Source organism: Convolutriloba macropyga, chromosome 8 (genome assembly GCF_964194025.1).
Source record: "Convolutriloba macropyga chromosome 8, txConMacr16.3, whole genome shotgun sequence".
Lineage (NCBI taxonomy): Eukaryota > Metazoa > Xenacoelomorpha > Acoela > Convolutidae > Convolutriloba > Convolutriloba macropyga.
In genome coordinates this window covers 42379168-42396502 of record NC_134475.1, presented here as the reverse complement: position 1 = coordinate 42396502, position 17335 = coordinate 42379168, and the positions used below count along the sequence as shown (strand labels likewise).

Genomic DNA, 17335 nt, shown 5'->3' with positions numbered 1-17335 from the left:
AGAAAACTGTTTTTGAATTTGCTGATATTCGTTTCATTATTTTTAAAATTAGGATTCTGTCAGTTTACATGTAAATTATTTTTAGTATAAAGTTGTTTTAATTTGCCTTGAGCTAATGTTTGGAAAAATTTGTTTGATAACTTGTGATGATGAGGTAGTTATTGTTTCCTGATGTTTGTCATTAAATTTTTGTTATTTAACTATATTGCCTTTCTTTAACAGTTGAGAACTTTTTAGAGGTTGCAATATTTCTCGATTTTACGTCAAGTTTAATCATCAAATGAAACCCAGCTGTTTTTTTAAAAAAAAATTATAAAGTTGATCCGCGTTGCCTCGTAATCTGCAATTTTTAAGAAAAAATTCGTAGTTATTGCTTGAAGTACTTTTATTTGCTTTGAGAAGACTGTTACCGAGAAATTACTTTTCATCAGCGTTTCAAATTAAATCAATTTCTCAATCGTAAACTGATGCTAAAACCTAAACCAAAGAGATTGAGAACTATAAAATTTCTGCATTAATTTTCCTAATGTGCAACTGTTTCCTCAGTTTCCTTGCATGTTGCTTATCAACAAATAGATTACGCAGAATACTTGGCGCAAGCTGAAGGCTTTCTCTCAATCAAGTTTCTTGCTAAATACAACGAGCGCCCAAAAATTTTTACCGAATTGTGGCCTGAAAATGTTTTGAACTGGAGATGAAAAATAACGAAAGATTCAAACAAATCTTTGACGATTTAGAAGCAGTGTATAAAGCCACTTTTTCTGATGGCGTGAAGATTGAACCACATAGCTACGGTGGTTTTTATCTCCAGAACAGTTCAAAAAGAACAAAAGCGGGAGAAATTCAAAGCTCAGTTGGATTGCTTGTTAAAATTCACCCTGAGAAAGACTTAAATTTTTGTTATTTCACTATATTGCCTTTTTTTAACAGTTGAGAACTTTGTAGAGGTTGCAATATTTCTCGATTTTACGTCAAGTTTAATCATCAAATGAAACCCAGCTGTTTTTTTTTTAAAAAAATTATAAAGTTGATCCGCGTTGCCTCGTAATCTGCAATTTTTAAGAAAAAATTCCTAGTTATTGCTTGAAGTACTTTTATTTGCTTTGAGAAGACTGTTATCGAGAAATTACTTTTCATCAGCGTTTCAAATTAAATCAATTTCTCAACCGTAAACTGATGCTAAAACCTAAACCAAAGAGATTGAGAACTAAAAAATTTCTGCATTAATTTTCCTAATGTGCAACTGTTTCCTCAGTTTCCTTGCATGCTGCTTATCAACAAATAGATTACGCAGAATACTTTGCGCAAGCTGAAGGCTTTCTCTCAATCAAGTTTCTTGCTAAATACAACGAGCTCCCAAAAATTTTCACCGAATTGTGGCCTGAAAATGTTTTGAACTGGAGATGAAAAATAACGAAAGATTCAAACAAATCTTTGACGATTTAGAAGCAGTGTATAAAGCCACTTTTTCTGATGGCGTGAAGATTGAACCACATAGCTACGGTGGTTTTTATCTCCAGAACAGTTCAAAAAGAACAAAAGCGGGAGAAATTCAAAGCTCAGTTGGATTGCTTGTTAAAATTCACCCTGAGAAAGACTTCGGCAATTGGTTTGTTATGGAGGGTGAGAAACTCCTTGTTGGTGTTGCACAATGGGCGAACCATTCCTGTAGACCGAATTGTGATTTCTACATGAAAGGAGGTTTCAGAGGGAGACCTTGTGTAAGACTACGTGCGTTGCGAGATATTTTACCTGGAGACGGGCTTTGTAGTTACTATAACGATGATGTGTTTGGGTTATGAAACTGCGAGTGCCCCTGTAATAACAAAGATCTTCCCTCACCAAATTCTGAGTCATCAAGTTTCTCACCAAAACGTAAAAGAAAAATGATTCCGCGATTTAAGTGCGTTCGCGATACACAACCGTCCAATCTGCTAACGTTCATTAACTTTTTCGATGAAACTTCGAATGTAAGTATACAATCGTTTGATAATGAAAGCGAAGCTCAGGAGGCTGAACAATGGGCAACCGAGAGGGATGACGATTCTGACTCAGAAATGTGTGACTCAGACTCCGTTGAAGATGAGACTGAGTCAACATGTTTGGAAGACCTTCTTGATGCAGAGGAAACTGACATCGACAACTTTGGCTACAATAGTGATGATGAAGAGGAGACTCAACATCAAAGAAGTTGTGCTAAGCAAGGAAAATGTAAAATAAGTGAAGTAATTGTTGTGAGTTCTGGAAATTCGGCCGCTTCTTTGTTATCAATAGTGGCCCAACACAACGGTTCAGATGCACTTTTGACTGACTTGTTGAAAAGAGACCATTCCTTATTTGGTAATCAAATTAATTCTCCGTGGTTCTTAGAGAGTAAATTAGAAGCAGCCGGTTACAAGCAATCGCATCAAAATTTAGATCATGGGGAACTTATTTTTCTTTGTCTAAAAACTCTCTTATACGTAATTATTGAAAAGGGATTTCCGTTAATGTTAAACTACGCTGAAGAGCGACAGTCCAGTCAGGACCTCTTGATTCCAAAGTTTGAAATAAAAGAGACGGCAATTAGAGTAAGCTTGATTCTCAATGCTGATGGAGCAACTGTTTGCAAGTCTCTCCCTCTGTCAGCCTGGCCAGTGTTCATTGCTGATTTTCCACCATTCCAGCGCCAACGTTTCAAGAATCTTAACATGGCTGCGGTATATGTTGGCAAAAGTCATAAAAATTTCAACATTATTTTCGAATTCTTTCAAAGAGAAATGCAGAAATCAGGTGTCATCAATTTTCAGGGTAGAAAAGTCACTGTTCATCTCAATCCTATGCTTTTGATTGCCGATCTCATTGGCAAAGCAACGATCCTGAATATGGAGCAGTGCAATGGATTTTACGGCTGTACATTGTGACTTCATAGAGGTGTTCATGTTTATGGATCTCAGATACCCTCACGATGAAGCAATTGTCTTGAGATCGCTGGAGCCGCACATGGCGAACTTGGATGCTTTAGAGAATGGCAAGAACGCCTTAAAGCTGCAAAAATGGCATCATATCGTATTTTGAAAGAGAAACGCAAGGTGTCAAGGGCAGGAGTACTGTTTTTTTCATTGATACCGAATCAGCCTTTGACTTCTGTTGATGTAATGCAGCAGTTGCTTCTGGGTGTTGCTAAAGAACTTCTCTTTTTCTATTACGAAAGATTACGTCATGACAAAGAAAATGAACGTGATCTTTTTCTCTCGAGATTTGAAGCTACTAAAGAGTTAACGCGGAAAATTCGTCCACTAAAAGAAATTGCTACGTTCAAAGCAAACGAATCCAAGGTCCACCTTTTGTATTTGGCACCTATTGTTTTCCCACAGTACTTTTTCGGAGAAGATCGCATTAGCGATACTGAAGACCTCAAGAAACAGATTTATGCATTGCGCTCTCTATACGCAAGTTGCAATGAAGCAGCTCAATGCGATGATCTTTAGGACGAGTTTTGCTTCAGCATGAATGACAAATACAATCAGTTCGAATCAATAAAATTTCGTCTTATACATTTGGCGTGGCAAGCACAGAACATTGAACCGCAGTTCGCTACATCAGCATCAATGTTTGAAGCAGCCAATCATTGCGTAATTTGTTTTCTTTCTGGAACTACTAATCACTGCGATCTCTTAGTATAGCGCTATATTCGGAACAAGATCCTTGGAACACTCAAGATCGATGAGGACTGCTTTTCTTGTCTGGATAGTAGCAGCGAAATGAAGTTTGACGATACGTTCAGTTTAAAAAAACACAACTGAATCTCGATTATTTGGGGCCGAAAATCTGGATTGCAGAACTTTCGGTCGTTTATTTACTGATTTCTACCTCACATCTACAGTTTACACCAAAAGTTAAAGGCCAGACAATATTGTTTGCATTGATTTGGATGAAACTGTGGTTGGGGAAATTGATTTCTTCTTCGAAATTGACAATAGCAAAGGTTTATGCCTAAAGATTTTCAATATTATACGTCGGCTCAGACTTGTAAATCACCAAAACACAATTAATCTTTCTGTCTTTTGATATATTGCAGAGGAAACGAGAAATATATTCGCGTTCCTCTTTCGGCCATTACTACAATGCTTATACAGTTGTTTTTCAGGAAACTCTACACCTGGTTAAATTAATGAAGCATTTTGAACATGACTATTGAATGCTGATGTCATTGTTGATTAGAGTGAACATACACATATCATCTATGTGTCAATTTTTTTGAAAAAATAATATTTAAGTTCTTTTTTACTGTAACTTTAAATCTTGACTGTCAATTAAAGTTTTTGAAAGGAATTATTTCCAAACTAATCAGGGATTGAGTAGCATTGTTTCTTGCATAGTAGCAAAGATAGCTTTTCATATGTTATTTTCCAGGAGTACGCAAATTTTCAAATGTGTTGCAAGAGGTATTGGGGAGTTTGTTGCTTTCTTACACACGAAAGAATAATACTGCTTATACCAAAAAAACTTAACCGTCCTTAGTGATGAGCGGATTCAAATCTTGAAAGAATCTTGCAAGATGATTCAAAACTTGCAAGATTCTGGCAAGAATCTTGCAAGATATCAATAAAGGAAAAAAAATAAATAAGGGTACAAAGGTTTAAGGAAACATTTTTATTGAAGAGTCTTCAATACGTTGTCAAACTTTGGGCTCAAGAAACAACCTATAAACATTTTAGGAAAAATGTTTTTCAATGTAGTCAAGGACTTTTTCAAGTGACTCGAGGGTCTATGTAGGAGTATGTCAAACCATGTGATTACATTCTCGTTTTTGTACTTGATAGTAATTATACTTGTTTATCAGTTACTTCTTGTAGCTTTGATTCTTTTGTTGGATTGATGTTTGAACTTCTTAAAACCCTGATGACAACTGGATTTATATTTGTATTTCTAAAGCCGGCTCATATTTAACGGACCAGTTTTGCTTCATGTGACTACTAACCCATGACAATAACTAATGATGAGAATAAATTAGACCGTCAGTCAGATCAAGCAAACTGAACTGCGCAGATGTCCCACCTGAAAAATTATTGAAACAAGAAACCAGCAAAACAGGAGGAAAATCTCTTAATCAGATGGAAAGAAGCGAAGTCTCTCCGAACTGTGAACATGAAGTTTCTTAAAAACCGGAAACCGCCTTTAATGAAGAAACACATGTTTTGTGGCCTACTGAAGACTCAGTTGCAAACAATGTTTGTGATACGGGAAAGCCTCCATGATGTTCTTATGGCCACCGAGGGACACAAAAGTTCTGTTCACAAGGATGACGGAAAAGGAAAAAAAAGCGAAGTATTCAGAGATTGTTGAAATTTATATACTAAGTGAAGGCAATTCGGTGACCTGAAGAAGCACTTCAGTCCGACCATGAATAATTGTCTGACAAAAAATTGTACGCGTGCAATTTCAGTGTTTTTATTGGAACAGAAAACTGTTTTGCAATCAACAAGTTCCAATTCATGTGGTTTAAAAAAACCTAGATGAAAAATTAAGTATTCTTGATCCGCAGCTGCTTCAATTTGTTTTCTGTGAATTCTGTCCCGCACTTTAACCAGGCGCTGCTGACGACGATGTTCAGAATCTGGTTCAGGGCACACATAGGAAAACAATTATACTGAGAGGAAAAACACACGGTTCGAGCACAATAAAGTGCTTATGCATTCAGCCGAGTGTGATTGATTCGGTCTGAAGGTTACCGAAAGGGGAAAGATAAAAGAATCACAAAAGCTGATCAGCGTGTGGGCAATATAAATTGGTTAAGTAAGCGCTGAAGCGGGTTATGAGTCACGCAGAAAGTTCTGTAACTTTCGAGCCGTCTATAAACCAAGAGTTCAAAGCCAGAGCGAAACTTTCAAAAGAGAGAGTTCAAGAGAAATATGCAAACATAATAGCGTTTCTGCTGTAGTTTGAGTTTAAAAAATACGAGAAAATGGAGAAAAAAGTATTAAACTTTCACAGTCATGCTTAATTTTCAATATACCAAATCGTAATATCTCATGTTTCGGCAGTGGAATCTGGATTAGAAAAAGTTTTCTTGAGCGCAGAAGCTTAATAAAGAGTCAGGGTGTCCTCAATTTCATATGCTTTGACGTCAAAAAGATGGTTAATTTGTTACAAATAAATCGAAAGAAAAAAATTAGGAAACAAAAACAGGAGATGGCTCTTGAAATGATCAAATCTACGAAGAACTAATTCTGACATAAGAATATTGATTTTCTGATATCTTGCCATTAAAGAAGATCAGAATATCGGAATGCAGGTATACTTGCTTTGCAGCAATATCAGGAGGAGAAACATTTTTTGTGATATTGCCGGTAAGTGGAACCCTGCGCTAGAAGCTTATTTCAAATTGAATGTAAAGATTAATACAAATGTTTGGCGAAAGAGCTTGTGCACCCTCTTTTCTGGGAAAATCACTGATATGCGAACTCAAGCCGCTCTTGACCGCAACGACCGGTATTCTTAAAAGGTTGCTGACTGGACTGTTTCAAGAACTGAACAACTAAGTGATTGATGCCATTGTAAAATTTCCCGCAGTCAAGGCCGTTTTACCGGCGACCACTATCTTATCCTGAAACACAAACAGCTCAAGCTGATAAATTGCATAAGAACATTGTGTCTCAATTCAAAGATAAACCGTTTGAGACAGAGCTAATACTTTGCGATGAAGTTGAATTTGCACTTACAGATGAACAATCGGCCGATCAGGAGAACACTGCCTTTGTCGAAATCGAAGCGGAAAACAAACAACTGAAGGTGTTCTAGATGGTGAAAAAGAGGACAATTTTATTGATGGTCTAACGTCTGATTTAATTCTACCTCGTTTCCGCTGCTCGAAAAGAACTTCGGAATTTCGAGAAGTATCGAATTGCTGCAGAATATTATTACAGGTTGATTCACGGTCAGGATGTGATGACCATAAATTAACTTCACGAAGAAAAAAAGAAGTTCGAATCGAAACAGGGAGCAAACTAAAATCACATCTGCGACTTGATAAAAGAACCTGCTTGGAAAGAACAGGTCTTTCTAAAAATTTTAACCTTTGAGAGCCTAGCTTGCGAATTTGGCTTAAATCTAATACTTAACAAAGCAGGAGCAGCTTTGGATGGTGTTTTTTCCAATTAGTAGTATTGATAATTAGTGATTACATTCTCGTTTTTGTACTTTTGTACTTGATAGTAATTAGACTTGTTTATCAGTTACTTCTTGTAGCTTTATTTGTGTTGGATTGGTGTTTGATTTTCTTAAAACCCTGGTGACAACTGGATTTATATTTGTATTTCTAAAACCGGCTCATATTTAACGGACCAGTTTTGCTTCATGTGGCTACTAACTCATCTTTCAATTTGGATATGTGTAATCATTTTAATCTTAGTGAACTCAAAACTTCCGGGCATTCAATTTCATACCCAATATTTTTCAGGGTAGAGCCTTTGCGTGTCAAAATTGTGAGTGGTTGGGTCCCCTGTGTGACCAGCAAAACCAGTTAAACAAACCATAGCAAATTCAGACTTGCTTATCAGACCTTTGATTGAGAATAGAAAAAATTTGTGAAAAAATGGATTCCATTTTTCTTTTAAAAAAGCAGCAATCCTCAACACATATGACCTCTAATTGAGAAACCCTGTTGTTGTGTTGAGGCAATATTCTAATATCAAACAGACTGCCTGAGGAACTTTAAGACCTGAAAGCTCGATGTGCCCCCTATTTTCTTGGCCCACAAGTAACAATTTTTGACCAAACTATTGGCAGCCTTGTATATAGTCTTGCCGCAGAAACATAATATGATGAAGTTTCTGAACTAAAATGTGGTTTTTGACACTAAAACATTTTTTTAAAATTCTCATTAGTCCAAATTGTGGATAGTTGCAGCCACTGTGTGATTAACACAATCCAGTTTTTAAAGGACAACATGAAATAAAGACATGTCTATCAAACTTTTGTTTGAGAATAGAAAAAAATTGAGAAAGTTTGGTTAAATTTTTTTTCAACCCTATAACAACAATATTCAACACATGAACTCTAATTGAGAGTCCCTGTTCTGCAAGCAAAATGCTGTTGACGTACAGACGGTTTCAGGAACTATACGTTTTCAGAATTCAAAAACAGCTCTCTGTCTTAACTAAATATTGTTTGAGTGTGATGGGAAAAATCAAGCCTGTGCCAAACTTTAGACTCAAAGTTTCCCCTATTTTTTGGCCCCACAATTAACGATCATTTATGATTGTCATTTTAACCCAATTTTTGGCATCCTTGAACCTAGTCTTAAGGCAAAAAGATTAAATTTGATTTCGGCCTTTCTGAAGTAAAATTTGATTTCGGACACTAAGAAACATTTTTTTTCATTTCCATTGGTCCAAATTCTGAAAAGTTAGAGCCACTTTGTGAGCAACACAATCCAGTCTTTAACGAGACAACGAGACAGGTCTATCAAACTTTTGTTTGAGAACAGAAAAAACGTGACAGTAAAAGCATGGTTCAACTCTTTGCTTAAAAAACCGCAACACAACAATTATGAACTCTAAATTAAAATTCCCGCTTCTGCAGGCAAAATTCTGCTAACACAAACCTTTTCAGGAACTTAAACTTATGTTGGGTCTATCTCAAAACTAATTTTTGTTTGGATGGGAGGAGGTAACTTTCAGCCGGAGCCAAAGCTTGAGGCTCAAAGTTTCCCATATTTTTGGCCCCAGAAGTAACGATGACATGTGCTTCACTAAATGGAATAGGAGAAGTCATGAACCAGAAGCAGAACTTGGGGGACATAGTATTTGCCTTTGCCAGTAAAACTCTGGAATAAGGGTCAACGAAACTACACAGCAACAAAGACAGTTATATGCAATTGTTTATTTCACTTTCGGAAATACATACGGGGAAGACAATTTACCATTGTAGCACATCATCGTGCTCTTACGTGGCTGTAAAACTTCAAGGAACCCGAAGGAATGCTGGTGAGATGGATTAAAAAACTGGGACAATTTCATTACGAAATCCATCACCAGGCAGGTTACAAAATACCTCCTGCGGATCAACCATCCAGAGTGCCAGCGGTTAAGGATCCACCTCAAGTTGAAAAAAAATTTCAGTTACTAGTCGAACAACCCACACAAAACAGCTGTTCGGATGTTTTTTGTAAACCAAAGAGAAAAACTTCAAACGCATCAGCAGAAGTCGCGAGATATAAAAGAAGTGTTTCTGTGGGTGGGACACAAGAGGCGACCTGCAAAGAAAAATGATTGAGGCTTGAAAAAAAAACAAGGAAATTCTGGAAAGATTTTTAAAAAATGTATATCGCCCAAGGGCTGCTAAGACGACAAAAACTGCTCCAAGTCAATTACCGAGTCCAGCCAAAGAGCTGTACACTGATCATACATGGATGTCATTCTACCTCTCTTACATGAATCGATGCGGCACCAAGGAGTGCAAAAGACTCTTGAAAGAGTTCAAAAACGCTTTTAATGAGTTGGAATAAAACGTGATATATACGATTGGACAACAAGCTTCGTTACGTGCTCACTGGAAAAAAACCTGAACAAACTCACAGGCACCCTCACCCACTAACAGGGTGGAAAACGAGCCATCCCTTTTGGCAGGCGACGTTAGATTTCATGGGACTCTTACCCGAAAGCGATGGTTTCAAATACATTTTACTCATAGGAGATCAATTCTCCAAATGGATTGAAGCAGTTCCTATGCAAACTCAGGAAGTAAAAACAGTAGCAAAATATTTTATGGAGTGTTGGGTTTCACGATTTTGTTTTTCCGCAAACTTTCATACTTGCAAATTTTAATTGAATCTTAGGAAAAAAATATGTGCAGGGAATTGTGAATCGATCGCAGCTCTAAAACAGCACATCACCCTCAAGCAAAAGCAATGACTGGACAAACAAATCGAACGACTGAGAATTCAGCAAAGTATGTAGGAGAACAGGACACCTGAAGTAAACATCTTCAATTGATAGTGATGGCATATCGTAGTTCTGTCCACACAGTAACAAAATAAACTCCCTATTACCATCTGTTTGGTGCTCCTTGAGCGCTACCTATTGATTGCAAGTACGAAACAATCCAAAACTAGGTCTTCCCAACCCCAAGTGATTAGTTTGAGAAAAAGCTGCAGCTTAGCCACGAACAAGTACGATCAAACATTGAGGCAGAGCAAGAGACAAAAAGCCTACTACGACGGAATAACCAAACTGGGGACCTGGTCTTGCTGTTTAATCCAACAGTAAAAATAGGGCAAACAAAAAAATTCAAATCGTTCTATAGTGGTCCTCCTGTTATACAAGAAATAGTAAAAGACTTAATGTTTATCATAGACTTGAAAACTCAAAAACAGCAAAAAGTGCATTACGAAAGACACAATTCAAAAATTCAAAATTAGCCCAAAGGAAAATCAAAAGCAAATAAAATAGTTGAGGGACCTGCTAGCGTTGAGAGAGATGACGGTTTCAGTGAATTGAAGTCGACCAATAACACAATGGAGTAAGTGACGAGGAAACAAGTGACGATAATTCTGTTTCAAGAAATTAAACTTAAGTCTTCTGACAAACATCTAGAAGTTCAAGCCATAGAACTCACCGCAGGTTAGATGGCTGCAATATTGTCGGGGAATTCAAAGCTCATAGCCCTCTATGGCACTAAAAACGACCGATAGACACAAAATGAAACAAAACTGCAAGTGAAATAGAGCTCTCTAATCATGTACTCAACGAAAAGGCCAGACCAAAAAATTGATTTTTGTCAAGTTCACCAGACATCATTATCGCCAGCTCAAGCATAGCAATGAACCTCGACTGGCGCACGGAGTACGTATTAGGCTGGGACCATTTACTTCCGCAAAGCTGATTGCACAAGTTTCTAAGACGACATTGAGCTAAAACTGAACAACCAACAAAGGCCAACAAATGTCTTTCACGCGGAAAACACCTTAAGGTAAGCCATCAATGCAGCGGCTGGCAGGCAGACCCCACAAGGAAAAATTAAAAAGGTGGTTGCTAATTTTCCCAGCAAAGCATTAAAGCTTTCTGAAAAGAGATTAAATTAAAAAAAAAATCCAGGGGTCCCCAAAATAACGCAACTTAACCATGAAAAAAAACAAACTTACTAAAAGTCAAAAGCGCAAAAAATGGATCCAGTTTGTACAAACACTTACTCACACAGGTAACTGCCCTAAATTCCGGAGCCCAGTAAAAGAACTTTCGACAAATAACGCTAAATCACCAGCAAACAGAGCCATATACTTTGACGCTAAGAAAACTACTCCTCGCCATGATCCAAGTAACTGCGCCAACAACTTTAATCAACAATACACCACAAGAAAAATGAAAAACAGTAAAGAAACACACTAAGAACAACAAGAAAACCGGAAATAGAGGGCCAAATGTTCAAGTGCAAGACAGTGAAAGAAGCTATAAGAGACACAAAGAAAAGTAAGGCTCTGGGCCCAGATAGAATAGCACCAAGTACACCAACTAGTCCCCATAGCACTGAGATAACTCACTGACACCATAAACATTTCTGCAAACAGTGCAAAAATCCCGAAAATCTGGAAAGTTGGCCGGGTTATACCCCTACACAAGCCGGCAAAAATTTAGACGAATCTAAAAGCTTCAGACTAATTGCACTCCTCTCCCCTATTGCAAAACTAACAGAAAAACTCGTACTAAAAGACTCAAAAACGTGATGAGGCGTTTCAGCGGGTGCTTCAATTGTTGCCACTCAAACACTGGTTTTAGAGCGTTTCAGCGGGAGCTTTACGTACTGAAGCTAACAAAATTAATGCGACATTCAGTGCGTGGATTACCTGCCACGGCTAAAAAAAGGTAATAGCGTGTTTAAGGATACCAGCATTGCAGTGACTTTGCAACCAATTTTTTTGTCGCTGAATTATTTGCGTAATGTCAGAAGTAATGCAAATAAAACAGTTCAATGGCTATTATGGATGCAAATTGAGCACCCAGCACGGAGAACACTTTAGTGGATCCCATCATTATCCTGTGGATTCTATTAGCAGCTTCAAGGCCAAAGAGGTTAAAACTGTGCCGCTTTATCTCTCTACATTCTTTTATTAGCTCCTTACTTTTTTGGCAGGCCAACAGCCCTTATGAAGACCAGACGCACGCTTTAAGACAACGTTTGTGTCAAAACGCTCAAAGGTACCAAAATTTTCTTTACTTGTGGTCATTTTGCCTGGCATTTATTTTGTCCAATCAACTGATCAAAACTTAACTCATGCACTCAACACTATTCTGCACTAACACAGAAATTATTTCATTATTTCAGGCACTCATTCACGATAGTTAGCTATTCTGTCTTCTGCTAATTTTGCATTGACTTTGATTATTTGCCGTGTTTCGTTGTTTGATTCGATGGGTTTTGTTTTTATTTTTCTATTGGGCAATTTGGAAGAGCCATTGCGCGACGTGAATAACCCACTGTACATGTTCGATTATTTGGTGTATAAAACATCCATCGGTTAGGTTGCATTGACACTTCTACTATTATTTTTTTATTATTTTCAAATTTTTTCTGGTGGTTATTCTAATTTGGCGAAATTTTGGGTCTCCGACGATCAGAAGGAGTTGATATGTAGCAACCTAAGTATTTAGTCACAACGTTAGGCATATTATATACGTGCATGCATATTATATACAAACTCCACCTTTATTTTTATGAGACAAGATTTGCGCGGGGCCCCTCACGCGCTTGGATATAAACAGAACAGATCCCAACAATAATAAATCAAGAACACGAGTAATCAAGGGTATCTGAGTATATTGACAGCTGTGAAAATTTGTCTGCAAATGGGACAGCGTCTGTTCTGATGAGGTCCGCCCATCAACATCTCTGCACAGGTGTTGCATGCACATACATGCCCACAAGGCACGAAGAATGTCCGTCTCTCATTCGCGAGACATATCACACATGTATTCTCATCCCCTCTTGCTTCATCATTATTGACACCAGCTGCATTCCCATTCTAAATACAAAGCTATAATTCTATATAGTTATCAAGGCTTGACTGATGGAACAAACCATTCTGTGTTAACACCGTAATTATTTAATAATTCAGCTATTTATTCGCTACAGTTATAGTTATTGTCTTGTTTTGCTTACTATAAATACACCGTAGTTAATTTTACCACGCGTGGTACCTTTTCGTAGATAAATACAGACAAGGAGGCCCGATAGATTCATAAAAAAGGCCAGACGTCCATATAAAAAAGGGTTTACAACAGTGAGATCAAAATCTTTATTTCACTAGAATGAACACTTGAAGAAGCTAATTGACAGACACGATATCAACTAAAAACAAACAAATATAATCACGTGAAAAACTAATATTAACACAAAACAATAAGATCCAAAAATCAACATCTATGCCGTTTTCAAAACAAGTCTCAAATAACTGGCCTGTCTAATTTAGATTTGGACTAAGTGTGTGCAGAAGTATAACAAATGACCTCTGCATTTTCAAATCTAAAATGAGAATGCAGAACTCGGATAAAGGCTACTCAACCTATATAATCATGAGGTGACTTACTATTGAGAAAAATCTTAACTGCATTGAAACTTATCAAACGAAGAGATACACAACCTCACACAAAAAAACAACTAAAAATAAGGACCAAGTTTGAGTAGGAAGCAGCTAGGTCATCTTAGTAGTGAGATTATTTAAAAAGTCGACAAAATATTGAAGGACAAAATTTTTTCAAAAATCATATTATTTTGGAAGCAAAATTTACAAACCATTTGTTGTCAAGGAGCCAAATAAAGATGTTTCAATAATTACGCCTGTTCAATAAAAAACCATTGATTTTTCATCAGTCAAATTAATTATTAAGTCCAATTGTAAACAACCAAATTAAACCAAAAATACTAAATGAGTGAAAAAAATAAAGATAAAACTCTAAACTTTCACAAAACTAAATTGTGTCAATTTTTTATCTTTGATAAACTATCTAATGAAAAGAAAGAAACATAGATTCAAATATGACTAATTACAGATCCTTGAAGATTTCATCGAATGAGACTGAACGGAAGGACAACAAAAAACAACAAAAATGGTCAAAATCAAAAAAGCACAATTATTGAAACCAAAAGCTATGGACTAAATTCATTCACAACTTTCTTTCGAGCGCCACTGCAACCATTAAGATTGTTCATTATTGTGACAGTGACAACCTACAAAAAACGGAACTCGAAACTCACAACCTTACGAATTTTATAAGTATCGATTAAATTGTTTCGAAGTAATCATTACCATTAATAATTAAAGAAGACACATTAGGCAGATTTATAAATCCTTGTTACAACTTCAATGTTATTTAAAGGGATTTAGCAACAATACAATATGAAAAATGAGCAAAAATTTAAAAAAGTTCAATGGAAACAAGTAGTGTAAATAAAAGCATTAGTTGAGTACAGACTACTTCGGACAATAAAATCTATTCTACATTAAGACAAATAAATCGCATTTGCTAGACTCAATAAATCTCGTTTTGTATTTTAAACATTGATAGACTCTTAAACATGATAGAAATGCATGCAATAGGTGGTTATTAACAAAGATCAATTTACTTCAAATCACAACGAATAAATGGGACGACAGATCTTAAATCAAAAAGAATGCAAAAAGAAAAAAATTTGCAAAGAGACAACTTTATCAAATAAACAACTAATTACGCTAAAAAACAAAAATTGGGATCCAAAATCAAACCTCTGTCCCGTATTTAAACCAAAATTTAAACTGTAAAGCCCTTCATGAAACAACCTCACTTTTAATCAGCTTGCATCAACTCAAAATGAATTCGATTAGCTTCTGAATGAACAGAAAACCGAATTTAATAGAATTTTAAGCAGAAAGAAGACATCAAAAAATGATCTCTTTCCTCAATCATAAATCTAAACTGAGAACAAATAAAGTCAGAACTAAAAAATAATTTTTGAAAACATTCAGTATCCAGTAAAAAAACTAAGTAAAAAAACTGAAGCCATTGATACGCTTCGTACATTCCGCTACTTAAATCAACGAGACCTTTCATTACTCGGACAGCGGGAAAACTAAAGAAAAATAATCTATGAAAAAAATAATACTATGAAAAAAAATTATCTATGAAAAAAATAATACAACCTCACTTTTAATCAGCTTGAATCAACTCAAAATGAATTTGATTAGCTTCTAAATGAACAGAAAACCGAATTTAATAGAATTTTAAGTAAAAAGAAGACATCGAAAATGATCGCTTTACTCAATCATGAATCTAAATTGAAAACGCAGTTTCAAATACAGGTTACAAAAAAAACTTTGCATCCCAAAGGCAACCTCAAAAAACCAGACCTAGCAACAGTGGGTGGGGGTGGTCAACGATGGGAGAGGTCTTCGGCTGCAAGGGGCCCTTACGGCCTGAACGATGTGCAGTGTGGCGGATTGGGGGGAGGGTTGAGAAGTGAGTGCGCTGATGTGGGGGGTGGTTGTGGGAGTGGATGGGGTCAACCTCTAAGAACCGCCCTTCACACAATAAGTAAAGTCTACAAAACTGTTTTTGTGAATCGCATACTTGGAGACTAGTGAGCAGAAAGGCTCGCGGAGAACCTAATGCCCACTGGGCTCTACCTGTTCATCCCTTTTTTCGGGGAAAAAGTCAAATGGATCAGACAAAAAATTGGTCAGGTGAAAACTCGCAAAAAAGAAGACCAACAGGACTAATATAATTGCTACAAACTTCGTTTGAGAGCAGTTAAGAAAGACATGGGTGAAAAACCAAAAATAGACAAAACCCAAACAATCTCCAATTTTTCAAGAAACTAAAAGTCAGCAATTTAAAAATCTAAGGTCAGATATCAGTTTAAAACAAAACAGATTCATATATGCCTCACTATTGACTCAAAAAGATTTAATAATTTCGATTGAAGAACAAGACAACAAATTACAACAAATAAAGTCAGAACTTAAAAATAATTTTTGAAAACATTCAGTGTCCCGTAAAAAAAACTAAGTAAAAAAACTGAAGCTATTGATACGCTTCGTGTATTCCGCTACTTAAATCAACAAGACCTTTCATTACTCGGACAGTGGAAAAACTACAAAAAAATAATCTATGAAAAGAATACTTATAAGATCTTAAACATAGCCGGCAGATTGGCACAAAATAGCCGCGATAGACGCTTGTGGCCTTCCATGAATTGAAACAACTACTAAAATAAGATAGACCACCAGTCTTTAATAGACCACTAGACATTCTGGGTTAGATTCGGACAGTCAATTTTATGACACATACGGTCTATAAGGAAAAATCCCTAAAAGAGTTTTTTCAGAATTGATATCCGAAATTAGGGCATATAAGTTTGGCACTACTTAACTGAACACTATCGATCTTTAATTAGTAAAAGTTCATAAAAATTAACGTTCCATAAGTGAGTTCAGAAGCCATTCTTTTTGAGTGAGGTAAGACACCCAATTGATCTAAAAGCAGAAATGACACCACGCACACAAATTTTAACTGCAAAGCACTAGAAGTCAATGAAGTCATTGAAAAAGTCAATTCAAAGAAGTCAGGTCGTAAGAATCATCGATGGAGACGACGAATTAAAAAACATAACAGGACAAGTCCTGAAATACAATTCAAAGAATTGAATGAAAAACTTAGAAGTAATCTACCTGACCGGCAGATCAATTGAACAATGCCACTCAAAACACAAACAAAATCATCTAAAAAATTGAGAAAACGATCAAACAAACTAAACAAAAAAATACTCATTGCTAAAACTCCAGAAGCTTTTACCCCGAAAGCAAAATTTGATCCTTTTGAATATACCTATTTCCGAAACATGTTCAAAAACAAATTTTGTTTCTGAAATCGGTCCAGGATTCTATCAGCAAGACCTGAAAAAAAAACATTGGCCCTTGAATTAGCTCAGATAACAGAAAAACTTTTTAAAATGAAATCAATTAAAAATATTAATTTAATGTTGCTGAAAATCGTGATATTAACATCTTCAGAATCATTTCTAAGTCTCTAGAGGCTATCCAGTAACCCAATTCCAAGCCATAAAAAATTCATTGGCTCAAAGATCGACAGGCAATAATTTTTTAGAAAAAATGAAATTCGTTCTATCAAAATTCTGAAAACCATGTCATTGCCCCCTAGCAACTATGTATTAAGATACTACCAAACATTGGAGGAGTTTAACTGGCGAATGAGGCCAGAAAAACTGAATAAAAGAGAAATGTTTAAAAGAAAAAAGAAAAAAATTGAAAATTTTATCCAAAATGTCTAACATTTGAATTGTCTAATTATTGAAAACAATTCCA

At 36.2% G+C, this 17335-nt stretch overlaps 1 protein-coding gene across 1 annotated transcript in view; it reads right to left on the bottom strand.

The window, feature by feature from the left end:
* Nucleotides 1–12742: 12742 nt before the first annotated feature.
* The window catches only part of LOC142344128 (mitochondrial ubiquitin ligase activator of nfkb 1-A-like), a 145648-nt gene continuing 141055 nt past the window's right edge, over nt 12743–17335 (bottom strand). Inside the window, exon 6 of the mRNA XM_075395646.1 lies at nt 12743–13000. Within this exon, the coding sequence (XP_075251761.1) occupies nt 12779–13000 (222 nt within the window). The 3' untranslated portion in view covers nt 12743–12778. The remainder of the gene's footprint in view (nt 13001–17335) is intronic.